This window comes from Pezoporus occidentalis, unplaced genomic scaffold (assembly GCF_034315485.1).
Source record: "Pezoporus occidentalis ecotype Australia unplaced genomic scaffold, CSIRO_AGI_Poc_V1 ctg291, whole genome shotgun sequence".
Taxonomy (NCBI): Eukaryota; Metazoa; Chordata; class Aves; order Psittaciformes; family Psittacidae; genus Pezoporus; species Pezoporus occidentalis.
In genome coordinates this window covers 224,727-237,785 of record NW_026914841.1, presented here as the reverse complement: position 1 = coordinate 237,785, position 13,059 = coordinate 224,727, and the positions used below count along the sequence as shown (strand labels likewise).

General features: G+C 61.7%; 2 protein-coding genes across 4 annotated transcripts; one reads left to right on the top strand and one right to left on the bottom strand.

Annotated features, from left to right (window-relative positions):
• Positions 1-221: 221 nt before the first annotated feature.
• CHPF (chondroitin polymerizing factor) lies at positions 222-5,355 on the bottom strand. Its single transcript, XM_062626368.1, has 4 exons — positions 4,958-5,355; positions 3,332-3,896; positions 2,983-3,165; positions 222-2,483 (listed from the first exon to the last, which is right to left on the bottom strand). Exons 1-4 carry the CDS (start codon positions 5,266-5,268, stop codon positions 1,221-1,223), a joined length of 2,322 nt encoding a protein of 773 aa, XP_062482352.1. The 5' UTR covers positions 5,269-5,355; the 3' UTR covers positions 222-1,220.
• A 2,211-nt stretch (positions 5,356-7,566) lies between these two features.
• TMEM198 (transmembrane protein 198) lies at positions 7,567-13,039 on the top strand. 3 transcript variants are annotated; one of them, XM_062626365.1, is made up of 5 exons: positions 7,567-7,717; positions 9,816-10,066; positions 10,174-10,749; positions 10,974-11,182; positions 11,632-13,039. In XM_062626365.1, exons 2-5 carry the CDS (start codon positions 9,877-9,879, stop codon positions 11,776-11,778), a joined length of 1,122 nt encoding a protein of 373 aa, XP_062482349.1. In that variant the 5' UTR covers positions 7,567-7,717; positions 9,816-9,876; the 3' UTR covers positions 11,779-13,039. The 3 variants fall into 3 exon arrangements, with proteins under 3 accessions (XP_062482349.1, XP_062482348.1, XP_062482350.1); XM_062626364.1 differs by lacking the exon at positions 7,567-7,717 and adding an exon at positions 8,149-8,167; XM_062626366.1 differs by lacking the exon at positions 7,567-7,717 and adding an exon at positions 8,151-8,167 and having other exon boundaries at positions 10,974-11,164.
• The last annotated feature ends 20 nt before the right edge of the window (positions 13,040-13,059 follow it).

Here is a 13,059-nt window from a genome sequence, read left to right as displayed (position 1 = left end):
AGCCTGGACATAAGCAGAAGGGCTTCCCCTGGCCTCACTAAGTAAAGGCAGTTATGTCCCATCTCAGGCAGAGAATGCTGCAGGTGGCTTGTGGAAAGCAGCATCCCTGCATGAAAGTGGTCTGGCCAGCTGCAGCCACATTTTGTATAAGCAGTCAGGACCAAACACCACACAGCAGACACCCAGAAGAGCTCTAGGGAAGAATCAGCTGGACCAAATCATTGATCTCTCTGTTTTATTAGTGTAAATGCATCCCTCCCCCCTCCTCTCCCCACTATTAAATACAAACCAGGAGGAGACAGTGGCTCCTCAGTCGCTTTCTCCTTAGGAGATGCGCAGCCAAACCCTCTGGTGTGCCCACCAGTGCCGGGCACTGAGTTCCCCGACCCCACGGGCAGCCCCATGGTGGGGAGGGCTCCCACCTCTGTCGGGAAGCTCTTGTCTGAGAGCTGCGACCTCCGACGTCCTATTGACATTGCGAAGGCCAAAACGGCCTGGGTCATGGTTCCCATGGGGAGCAGCTCACAGTATGTGAATACAGCAGGATCCCCTCTGGCATCCCCTGCACCCACTGGCCCTGGGTGCCAAGTACTCCCCACCCTGACCAGCTGGGAGTGCTCCGGCTTGTTGCCAAGTGGCAAAACCCCAAGACCAATCTCCTTATTGCTCTTTTGGGGTGGGATGTGCCCCATCCCACTGTCCAAGCCTGTGGCAGGTGCAGAGACATGTCCCTCCCTGCACTACAAGGCTGATGCTCTGAGGAAGCAAAGGGCACAGCCCTGTCCGAGGACACTGGTGAAACCATGAGGGATCACCCCATCCCCACAGCAGTCATGGTCCTGCAGCAGGGGGGCCTTAGGATCTGTGTGACCCTGTTGCCTGGGGACAGCAAGGGACAGGGCAGCCCCTCGCCACCCCACTGAGCAGCAGGGGCAGGACAGAGGGATGGGGCTGGTGGACAGCAGCTCTGGGGTGAGAAGCCAGGCATGACAACTCACAGCTCAGCAATGCTGACCCCACTTCCCCCCGGGGTCTGCACAGCCATGGCCACTCCAGAAGGACCCCAGACTGGCAGACCCCGGCCTGGGCAGCCCCAGAGGAGCTAGTCATGAGCTCAGGCACCAACAATCCCTGCAGCCACTGGGAAGAGGAAGACAGATTTGAGCAGAAGAGGTTCGTGGGCACAGCAGGACAAGGCCAGTTCCTCTGCACCATGGGGTTCAAGTGCTGTTCCCCTGCTCCTGCTCGAAGAGCACCATGGCCAGCTGGGAGCGAGAGCCTATGCCCTCCAAGCTGCTCTGCACACAGCGGTGGTAGATCTCCTCACTGAGCCGGGGGTTGCAGGCCTGGTGCCGGTAGTGCTGCAGCAGGGCAGGCTCCACAGCCCGGAAGACGTGGAGGTTGGAGTACTTGATGAACATGTCATAAATGTCCAGGGTCTCCAGGATGTCCTCGTTCTCTTGCACATCACCCGCCATGCGGGTGCGTGCTGCCATGTAGTCAGCATTGTAGAAGCAGGCTTCATGGAAGACATCACGGTCAAAGCGCCCTGTCTCCCGCTGCAGGTCCAGCGTGGAGGGCGGTACCTGGTTGTGGTAAGCGATGGCAGGATTGTAGCCCTGGAAGTGGATGGGGAAGAAGACCTGCCAGTTGTTGATGGTGTTCATCCGGCAGCGGTTCAGGAAGTCAACAGTGACCTCTGTCCCCACACCAGCCAGAAAGAACAGCGTGTCCACAGGATGCTTCTTGGAGATGATATCCATGACCTTGATTTGGGAGGGTGCATCTGTCTTAACACTGATCCATGGGATCTTCACCTCTGCATACTTGCGCTCATACTCTGTGATCTGTGCCTTCACAGGCGCAAAGATGTCATTCTCGGTGACCTGCTGGGCCTCAAAGGGGTCATAGATAAAGAGGAAGGTGAGCACCGCATTCTCGCTGCTCTCAAAGGCGGCCGCTGCGTATGTCTCCAGAAAGCGGGCAGCATAGTCCCGGTCGTGGGCTGTCAGCGGCAGGATGACATTGATGCGGCTGGCCTCTGTCACATAGGGCATGGGGATGATCTCCACTTCGCTTAGGGGCCGCACCAGGTGCACACGCTTGGTGACAGAGCGGCTGTGCCCCTTCTGAGTGACGACCTCCACCTGGAGGTCTAGCGTGTACTCCATGCCACGCGTGGGGTCAAAGCGCCGGTACCCGTTCACCAGCTGCTGCTTGCGGACATGGAGCACTGGCTGGTACTTGCGGTTCAGCTCATCCATGGCTGTGGCCACCACATCAGCCACGTCTGCCAGATCTACACCACGCAGCTCGCACTTGGGGGAGCCGTCCACACAGGCAAACACCTGCTCCTCTGTGAAGTAGTCCCAGCGCAGCACCTCAAAGCGGGTTTTGGGCTGGAAAGGGGGTGGGATGCCAACAGGCCACGTGGCAATGTGGTCCCCATCGGCAGACAGGCTGCTGGCATTCTGGATCTCCTGCTGCAAGAGGAGAGAAGGAGGAGTGAGAGCCAAGGCGGGTGCAAGCAGTCTTCCAGCTCTGGCTGCAGGCAAGGTGACTTCTGATACTCGGAGATCAGCCACTCCTGGCCCAAAAAGCAGTGCCAGAACTACTCTGCCTTCAGCCTGACTCCTGTCCAGCACCTCAGGTTTGCTCTGAACAACACCCTAAATATAGCACACCACCTCCACTGGTAGGATCTGTGCCCTCTCCCACCCTGCCTGGCTTTTGCTAGCAGACCTCAGCATCCTGCTGGCTCCATTCACCCTGAACCACCACTGTAGCTCCAGGACCCATCCAAGTCCAAAGCTTCCCTCCAGTCAGCACCACTGCCCCTGCAACCACACAGGCTCAGCTGATCCCATCCTACAGCAGGTCCAGGTGAGGAAACCTCAGAGGAGAGAGGTGACACAGAGCAACCATAAAGCCCACAGGGATGACCAGAAATGCCCAGACCCTCCCAGCCAAGCCAGGTCTCACCTGGAGCTGCTGGATCTCCTGGTATGTCCTCTCAAGCTCCACCTGAGCAAAATACTTGTGCAGCCGGTACATCTGGAGAGGATCCAGCACAGGGTGGACAGTGAAGGCGCTCTGGAAACGGAGGTCGATCTCCCGCTCGGGGTCTGCATTCTTCCCCAGCTCAAAATACTGGTAACGCAGGCCCTGCAGCCAGAAGATATGAGTCACGGCCAGCTGCCAGTACAGCAAGCTCAAAGGACAAAAGGATGCAAGGGCTGGTACCCCCAGAACTTAGGAGCCCCCAGAGAGGTAGGCAAACACACTGAGCCAGAACCAGGCTCTCAAAGGCCATCTCCACTGCAGGACCTACCTCGTGCTCGTCGGCACAGTTGATGGCTGTGTAGTCAATGATGCAGCGGCCAAGCCACTCATCTGGCCGAGCGCTTAGGATGTCATTGCGGCAACTCTCCAGATGCTGCTGCAAGAGCAGGAGGAGGCTGCGGGAAAGCAGGTAGCCAAAGCCCCCATAGCAGTAGCGTCCCTCAGTGTCCCCACCAATGAACTCCTCGGGGCGACCCAGGTAGAGGTGGGTGTCGATGCTGAGGTGAGCAACCAAGTGGCTGATGCGATGTGCCTCCGTGTAGGTGTCATCCTGCACCAGGAAGAACCAGTCGAAGTCATTTACATAGTGGTCCAGAAGGTACCTGATGGTCTGGTACATGTTCCAGATGGGCCGCTCGTCACTGTGCGTCACCACTGTCATGCCATGGGGCACCTTGCGGCCTCGTGTGCCAGTGAAGTACACCAGGCGCTCCAGGCGGTGGGCCAGCGTGCGGTTGACAGCCACCCCGAGCGTGTTCAGCGTGCTCTTGGAGGTCAGCACACCCACGAAGAGCCGCTGCCGCATCCCCAGCTCTGTGCTAATATACCTGGTCCTGCAGGAGGGAGAGAATATCTGGCCCCAGAGCACTGCACCCCACCTCAGCCTGCACCGCCCCATCCTCCCCAACAGTACTGACCTTGTCTACCCTGCAGAAACCCTCCCAGACTTCACCACACACACAAGACATCACCTCAACAGCCCCGGCTGCAACTATGTCTGGGCCAGGGCCACAGCAAAGCGCTCTGCTGAGGTTCCCCCCAACCTGAGACCATGGGGGACCCTCTCTTCCTGTGAGCTGGCCAGCCCAGCTCAAACCAGAGGCTTGCAAAAGGCTGAGCACAGCTAAAGAAGGAAACAGGGCTGCACACACCAGCTCTAACAGGGATAGCGCTGATGTCTGCATGGGGCCAGCTGTGCCCCCTCCCCACCACGGCCCCCAGCTGCCCCACTCACAATGACTTTCAGGTTTAATTCTCCCAGCCCGGCGCAGCGGCAGGAAGCGACCCCCCCCACCCCGGCCCCCAGCCTCCGCCTGGCACACACTGGCCCCATTCAGCCCCCTGCATCCGTCCACCCACCGCCTCGCTGGGACAAGGAGGCCCTTTCACTCCCTACTCCCTGCTCCCCGTCATCCCGGGGGTGCCAGGACAGGCTGCAGCCGGCCCCAGAGCACGCTGCAGTTTGCAGCGCTGGGTGTGGATATGCCACCGCGAAAGGGGACCCTGATAGGGCCGGCATGATTGGGACACGCCCTCTGCATAGCAGAGGCAACCTCTGCACAACAGACAGCAGTGGGGGCATGAAGCTCTTCCAGACAGGAATGGAAGGGATAAGGAGAAGCGGGAAGCGGAGGGGAGAAAGGGAAGCAGCAGGGAAAAGGGCTTGCAGGGGGGGAAATCATGCCGCAGCCCTGGGTGGCTGCAGGGTGTGGGAAAGCACATCCCCGGGTCACATTCAAAGCTCCCCAGCAGGCAGGCAGACAGGCCCCCCAGCACCGGCCCGGCCAGCACATACCCGCCACCTGGGCACCCCGGGCTCTGCCGCAGCTACTCCCACCTAAACCCGACCGGCGCCGGCGGCCCAGCTCCCCCAGCCCGGCCCGGCTCCCCGCACCTGACGGCCTTCTTGGCGGCCCTGCCGGGGCTGGGCGGGCGGTAGGGCACGACGCGGGGCTCCCAGCTGTCGGCGCCCAGCCCGGCGGGCACGGCGTTGGGCCTGCGCGCCGCGTTGCCGTTGGTGTGGCCGGGGCCGGGGGCCGGCGCGGGGCCGCCGTCGGGGCGCGGGTAGTCGGCGGTGTGCGGCGGCGGCCCGCAAGGCTCCTCCACCCAGGTGACGCTGAGCAGGCTGAGGGTGAAGCCCAGCGAAACGCCGATGGCCACGGGCCCAGCGGGCCGCAGCACCGACAGCACCAGCGACAGCCGCATGGCCGGGACGGGACAGGACCGGAGGCGGCTCCGGCGGCCGCTCCCGCTGGCGGCGCCGCCGTCCGACGTGTCACCCCCTGGCCCCACCCCACCCCGCCGCGCGTCACCGCGGGCGGCCCAGCCCCAACCAATGGACCGCGCTCTCACCGCCGCGTCACGGGGCGGTGGGGGGAAGAAGCGGCGCGGGGCGGGGGGCGGTGTGAGGGTTGCTAGGAGACCGCGCGGACTGCCCCCTACCTCCCCCTCCCCCCGGCACCCCTTCGCCGCGCTCCCCTACGGGACCGGGCGGGGATGCGGGACTCTCGGGTAGGGGCTCCTCTCCAAGGCCCACGAGGCTTCGCCACGGGGTGCTCGGTGCCCGGCACCGGCCTGGCTGCCCGCTGAGAGAGCGGCCTCCGGCTCGGGAGGCACAAGGCACGTCCGCCGGCCGGGACATGGCGCCTGAGCCGGCTTAAAAGGCGGATTTACGCGGGCGGGTGCCGCCGGGCAGGAGCATTCGTGGTGGTCTTGAAGCGCCCCGTTCTCAAATCGCTGCCCCGGAGGTCTTCCAAAAAGCACAGACGGGACCTGGGTGTCCCCAGGAGACCACCAGTGGTCGGGGGCGGTGGGGGGGGGAGGTGGCTGTCTCTGACACTCCGAGTGGCAAAGCACAGCCACGGACTGCTGAAGGTGGCTGGGCACGCCGGGTGCCCGGGAAGCGGGCATGCAGGAGAGCGAGGGGTGGCTGGGAGACCTCTGGGCGCAGAGTGGTGCACTGTGCCAGGCAGGAGGAGGGTGGCAGAGCAGCAGGAGATCCCAGCGGCCGGGACCCTTAACCTGTAACCCAAAACAGGGCTAATGAAGTGGGCTCAGACAGATGGGGCCGGGTCACTGTCCCACTATGAGCTGTCTGCAGCACACAGCCACTCTGCCGCCAGCCGCCTAAGAGCCCCAGGCAGACAGAGCTGTAGGAACCGGCTCCAAGTGGAGTTTTCCACACACAAAGAGCACTGGAATGATCCAGTCCAGAAGCTGCAAGGCCAGCAGCCTTACATGGCTGCTCGGCGCCAGGCATTACTGAATAAGGACAAGGAAGAGGACTCGGCCTTTCTGCCCATTCCCAGCTCGTGGCTCCATTTCTAGCAGCCTCGCAGCCGTTGGGGTCTCTCAAGTGCTCTGGATAGTCTCTGGCTGCTGGGGAGCCCATCCCACCCTTTCCATAAAACACAGCCTGCCTTCCCTGGGAGCAGTGGCCACAGAGCACGGCAGGGCACCGAGGGCAGGCGGAAGCCCGCTTGGCTCCAGGGTCTCTTTCATTTTCTGGAACAACACAGCCTGTTTTCATCAGGAAGCGGTTGGCAGCATCCCAACCCCCAGAGATACAGGACCATCATCCAAGCTCGGCTCATTTTCATAGGCCTTTTTCTCCTGAATAGACCAAGACAAGCAATAGGCAAAGGCAGTCACGTGGATGGCAGCTTAATGAAGGACATATAAAAACTAGAAACAGAGGGAACGTGGTGGGATGAATTGATGCCAGAAGGGAAAGGATGCAGAAGAAATACATGAGCAGAAATTTTCCATGGACAAAAGCAGGCACAATCATAAACAACCAAAGTTGCCTGTTTTCTGTGTGCAAACGTGTTAGAAATACTTATTTTTCTTTTATGGGTTGGAACACTGAATATTAGTCACCTTATACAAACCCACGTGACTTTACACTAGTAATAAGAGAGGTTTCATTCTGAAACAACTCTCTTGATCTGAGCTTGTATTTAAGTAGAGGTGCAGGTCAAAGAAAGTACTTAAGTTTTCAGAAATAAGCCTCTGCGCTCACGGGAACTGCATGGAGATGGAGCTGAATGCAAAGCCAACACCTCCCCCAGGGTCCCCGTGGCGTCCTCAGGAGATCCCGTAGGGAAGCAGCAGTGCCGTTCCTCCGGCAGCCCCTTCTCAGTCCCCCGCCAGCTGCAGCTCCTGCCTTTGTCTCCCCGGCAGCACTGGCGTGGGGCTGGGAAGGGGCTGCCAGGGGAACGGTCGCTCCTGCCAAGAGACTTCTCCCTGCCAGGATTTCCGGGGGGTCCGGGAGGTGCCAGCTCTAAGGAGCCCTGCAGAGCACCCCCGCGCCCCACCTACCCGCCATGCCTGCATCTCCAGGCCTCTCGCAGAGGAGGGGGCAGCCCCTCTATGTGCCCCTCTCACACTGCACGGCCGCTGCGTCCCAGCACCGCCACCGGGACACGCGCACCCCACGGCACGTGCGCCTCACTCCCGCCGCACGCCCCGCCCCCGACGAAGTCCCGGCCCCCGGGCCGTCGTGGTGACGCTACGCGGTGACGTAAGACGGAGCTGTCCGCTCAGCACCGCGCGGCGGGCCGCGCCGCCAGCATGCGCGGGGACCGGGACCGGGACCGGGACCGGGAGCGCCGGGTGCCGCGGTGCCGCCGCCGCTGCGGGGCCGGGAGTGCAGGTGGGAGCGGGCGGGGCAGGGCCGCAGACGGTGGGGCAGCACGGGGGGGGTGCGGCAGGCGGGGGGCGCGCCCCGCCCCCTCTGGGGAGAGGCTCGAGCACCGGGCTCCCGGCTTCCCCCCAGCCCCGCGGCTTGGGGAGAGGGCGCAGGGCCCGGGATGGGAGTGCGGGGCCCGGCGGAGCGCCCCCGGGACCCCCGCCCCGAACAAAGAGAGGGGCGGAGCAGCCCCGCGCCCCGGCGGCCCTTGCGGCCGTCGCTTAGCAACGCCGCGCCCGCCCCGCCGGCCCGGGGCCCGGCATCCCGGCGGGGAACAGCGGGGCTGGCCGGGGGGCGGTGGCGCTGGGGAGGGGAGAAGAGTGGAAGGGAAGGGAGGGGAGGGGAGGGAAGCATCGCTGCGGTGCCGTGTCCCGGGCGCAGCTTCCGGGTCCCCGCCACGCTGGGCCCTTCGGAGTACGGAGGGGAAAGGAGGGAAGGGCGGGGGGCCCGGGGTGAGCCGCGGCGGGAGCCTGGGGCTGCGGGGAGAGCGGCAGCAGGTGGGCAAGTCCCGGCGCCAATGAGCAGGCGCTGGGCTCCCCTAGCAACAGTGCCCGCGCCAATGGGCGCCGGGAGCTGCCTGCAACGCTGCCTTCAACGCTGCCTGCAGCCCTGCCGGAGACGGGTTTTCCCAGGCGACCCTTCCTGCTGCCCTGGCCCCTGCCTGGCGTGGGTTGTGGGGCAGGGACCAGCACTCGCTGCCCTCTCGCTGCTCTGCTGGTGTTCCGAGCTGTGCCATTCCATGCCCACACTGGCCAACCAGCCGTATGATGCCCCATCCTGGCCTGCTGGGCACAGCTGGCCAACAGAACCCCACTTTCACCTCATAGCATCACCCGTCCCAAGGGCAGCTGGGGTTGGTGCGTTGCTCCTGCGCTTTGTGTTTAAAGTCCAATCCTGCTTAGCGTCCCTCTGGGGGCTCAGGCAGGGGCCCAGAGCTCAGCTGCCTGCTCCCTGCCTGCCTGCTTCCCTGGGATTAGGCACTGCTCTTCAGGGGGATTTGCCCTGGCTGGTGTGTCCTTCCCAGCCAGAGGAAGGAAGGAGGCCGGTGGTGGGAGTAGAAGTGGCGGTGGAGCCTGGCCTGCATGGCATTGAGGTGCTGGGCAATAGGGAGTCATGACTGATGCCTCGGCCCTCTTCCCTGATTTTGTGAGCCATCCTGAGCCAGCTGTTTTAATGTGGCACTGGCAAGGACTGCTGCTAGCTCCAAGACAACCAGTGACAATAAATCCATCCTAAGTCAGCTGAACCTGGAAAGGGACCGGGGAGCAAAGAGATGCTGGAACTGGCTCCAGGTGGGAGCAGGCAGACAGCCACTGCAATTAGGTTTAAACTGGAGCTGGATCAGTCTTTGCAGGGGATTATGACCCCTCCGTCTGCATAGGCACTGCGGGGGGCGTGGTGACCGCCTGCTCAGTGTCCTGGTACAGCAAGGGTGGTATGGGTAAGCCTGTGGGTTAGGGGCAGCGACAGCCAGGGCTGGTATGACCCTTTCCTTGTGGGTTGACATGGCATTGCTGGATCCAGTTTGGGGGCCTGATTTGTTTTTACAAGGACACTAGGAGGCTGGAGTGGGGATGAAAAATAGCCAGAAATATGATTAGAGGATTGGAGAAAATGCCTTGGAGTACAAGCTTTAAGAGCTCAATCTGTTTAGCCTATAAAAATAGAAGACTGAGGGGTGACTTAATTACCAAGCATAATTACTTCACAGGCAGAAAATACTAGGTAGTGTACGTCTCCCTTTAATCGAGCAGGGAAAGGGCACTGGGGAGCCAGGGGCAGGAAATTGAAGCTGCAGACAAATTATAAAGTGCTGCATCCTGGCAGCGAAGCTCCCTGAGGGTGTGGGCTCCCTGGGGACGGTTCATCCCTGCAGCCACCCATTGGGTGACATCTGTATCACCACAGCCCATACAGATTAGGTGCCCCCATTACCTTCCTTCCCAGCCTGGTAGCAAGGGGCCGGAGCAGGTTTTCTTGTGGCTCTTTGCTGAATGGTGGGTATCACTGTTGTGCACTTGCCAGCAGTGCCTCTAATTCCCTTCTCCCTCTCTCTCATCAGCTGGGGCAGGTGCTGGCGTGCAGTTTTGCAGGCGAGCCATGGGGCAGGAGTGGAGATTTTGATGCCTCTTCCGGGAGTCCCCAGAGCCATGACTGCAACTGTGCAGACACTGCGGTTCAAGCTGCTGCCACATGAGCCGGGCCAGGAGTGGGGGCACAGCTGCCAGCAGGAAATCGAGCGTCGCTACCAGGTGGTGCCCTCTGTGGTGTGTGCCATGTGCTGCCTCTTCGGCATCATCTACTGCTTCTTCGGTGAGCTGGGCTAGCCTGGCAGCTAGTCGGGCAAATGGGGAGAAGGGCAGGAGGGAGTTGGGGGGGTGGTGGACGTCCACCCCCTGACTATGATGGTCTCTCCACAGGCTACCGCTGTTTCAAGGCTGTCATGTTCCTGACAGGGCTGATGTTTGGCTCCATCATCATCTTCATGCTGTGCTACAAGGAGCGGGTGCTGGACACACAACTGAGTGTGGAGGCCTCAGTGGGCATTGGGCTGGGCATTGGGGTGCTGTGCGGGCTGGTCACCATGCTGGTGCGCAGTGTCGGCCTCTTCATGGTGGGGCTACTCCTGGGGCTGCTGCTGGCAGTGGCCACACTGGTGGTAATGGAGCAGTTCTACCACCCACCAACAGTGTGGATCCCCATCGCACTGCTCCTGGGTGTGGGGATGCTCTTTGCCGTCCTCACTCTGCAGTGGCAACGCTTCTTCACCACCCTCTCCACCGCCGTCTTCGGCAGTGCCATCATGACTGTCACTGTTGACTACTTCATCGAGCTCTTCCTCCTGGTGCAATACATCTACGAACGCATCAAGGTGGCTCCTGCTCGCCCTGTGTGCTGGTACAGCTGGGTCATCCTGGGCATCTGGCCACTCCTCACCATGCTGGGCGTCCTGGTCCAGTGGAAGGTCACAGCTGAGGGCTATTCCCACACAGAAGGTTTGTGGGGGCTGGGGAGATGGATGTGGCATGGGGAGGGTGCAGGAACTGGGGGCCTGGGGACCAAGGTGGAGGTTCCCAGTACCTGGTTTGCATGCACAGATAAGGGTTTTTGAACTCTACAGGAGCCTAGCACTCAATGGGATTGAAAAGCTGGGGCTGGTTTGGGTGTGGGGCTGGTTAGGCTGCACTCCTCAGTGCTCATAGGCCCCTCTGCCCTGCAGTGATCATCAGCCGGCAGCAGCGCCGCGTGCAGCTGATGCGCATCAAGCAACGAGAGGACCGAAAGGAAAAGAAGAAGAAGCGGAGACCTCACCACCCACCGCCGCACCAGCACAAAGCCCACCCACCTGAGCCTGCCTACCGCCGCAAACCCAACCCTGTGCGCCGCTTCGATGGGGACGTGCTCTCCCCTGTGAGTCCCGCATCCAGGGTAGAGATCTCCCCCGGCCTCTGTGGCCCTTCCTTCTCCCTGTGGGTGGGCCGGGGCATGGAGAGGGGAGAGGTGTCCTGGCATCAGCCGGCATCTGAGCTCCTTGAGACAAGACCATCCCTGGAGCGTCCCAGGGACTGGGCAGCTCTGGAGGGGCTGAGCTGGGACGTGCCTGCCACAGAGCACTTCACCCTTTGCAAGCAAATGTAAATTGGTGGCCAAAAGCCCTGCAGCACAGTAGAAACAGGCAGTGGGTGAGGTGCAAAGTGTGCACCCAGGGAAGGGATGGGTCTGTGCATCCTGCTGTGGCCAGTCCCTGGAGGGCCTTAGTGCTGGGTAGGATCACACAGGGCTGGTTTGGGAGGGTGCTGCTGCAGAACTTAGGGTGGGGTTGATGGAGTGGGCCAGGAGCAGAGCCCCCTTCACTATCTGTCTCCCTTCTCAAGCAGAGCTACATCCAGAGTTTCCGAGAGCGGCAGACGGGTCCATCCCTGAACAGCCTCATCACCAGCTCGCATGCCGTGGTGGACCTGGACTATGACTGCAGTTCCACCGTGCCCCTCACCACGGGCTCTGGCCCAGCTGTGAGGGTATAAGCCAACCCAGTGACCTCGAGTGACACCAGCACCCCAGCCTGCTCTGACAGACCCCTGGGACAGGTGGGGCTGTGCCCTTGGCCCCAGGCGGCCACACGCAGCTTGGGGCTGCAGATGGAGACCCTTCCTGGGGACACGTGGGACTTGGCTTGGCAAACCCTGGCTGCCTGCGGGGCCTGGAGGTGCTGGGGGAGCCCGCTAGCAGGAACTTAGCCCAAGGACTGGGGACACGAGCATCTATGGATGAGCGGTGCAAGTGGCTCTACAGGGGCAGAGAGTCCTTGAGCCACCGCTGTTGTGTGTGTTTCCTCACGGCCTGGGCCCAATCATCCTCCATCCCAACGTTGCCCTCCCCATATTTGAGCCCCCCTTCTCCTAGAGCAGCTCCCCATGCCTGCCCCTACCCCATTGCACCCCCCAGCAACTCCCCAAGTGCCTGTGCCCCATGTCCCTTCTTCCAAGAGCAGGTCCCTCAGCCCTTTCCTGCAGAGACTCCCCTGAGCATGTGCACCTGTCCCACCCTGTCCCTGAGAACAGCTCCCAGGCAGTGCTTCCTAAAACCTGCCTCCTCAGAAAGTCCCCCTGCCCTAACCATGCTCCCTGCCCACCAGAGCAGCTTGCCTACCCCACTTTTCCCAAGCTGGACTGGGGTAGTCCTGGGCAGAGCCTGCATCCCAAGGGTGATGCTGGCAAGTGATGCCTGTTCAACAGGAGCTGTGCTGGCGGGGTGCACCGCATGCATCCCACCTGAAAATATTTTGATGGGAGGACAAGACACTGGATCCAGCCTTTGGGCAGAGGCTGGGCTGCCTCAGGGATGTGAGGACCCCTGCAGCATCAGAGGCCGTCGCTGTTTTGCTGGCGACTGGATTTTATAGTGGTCGGGGGGCCCTGGGGTTGGGCCGAGCCTCAGGCCGGGGCAGGCCAGGGTAGGAGCCCATGCCCAGAGCACCACTGTGGGCAGAGGCTCCTGCCTTGTATATATTTCTCTTGCTGTGATTTGTATTAATTTATTACGGAGTGAGCCAGGATTTCCCCACGGCCAGGCAGGCAGGATGGGGGCGAGACTGGACTGGGGTGCCCCTCTGCTTTGGGAGCCCCCACAGCCCAGCGCAGCCAGCCCCGCTGCCCTGGGAACTGCATGTTTCTGCCAGGCACCCCTGTCCCTGCAGCACTGTGCTGCCATCCCCCTTTTCAGTCTCTTTTGTAAATGTGCCAAATGCTGCTGAGGCCATGGCCGCACAGTAAAGAGCCTTTCGGAGCCTGGTGTGCTGGGCTGGG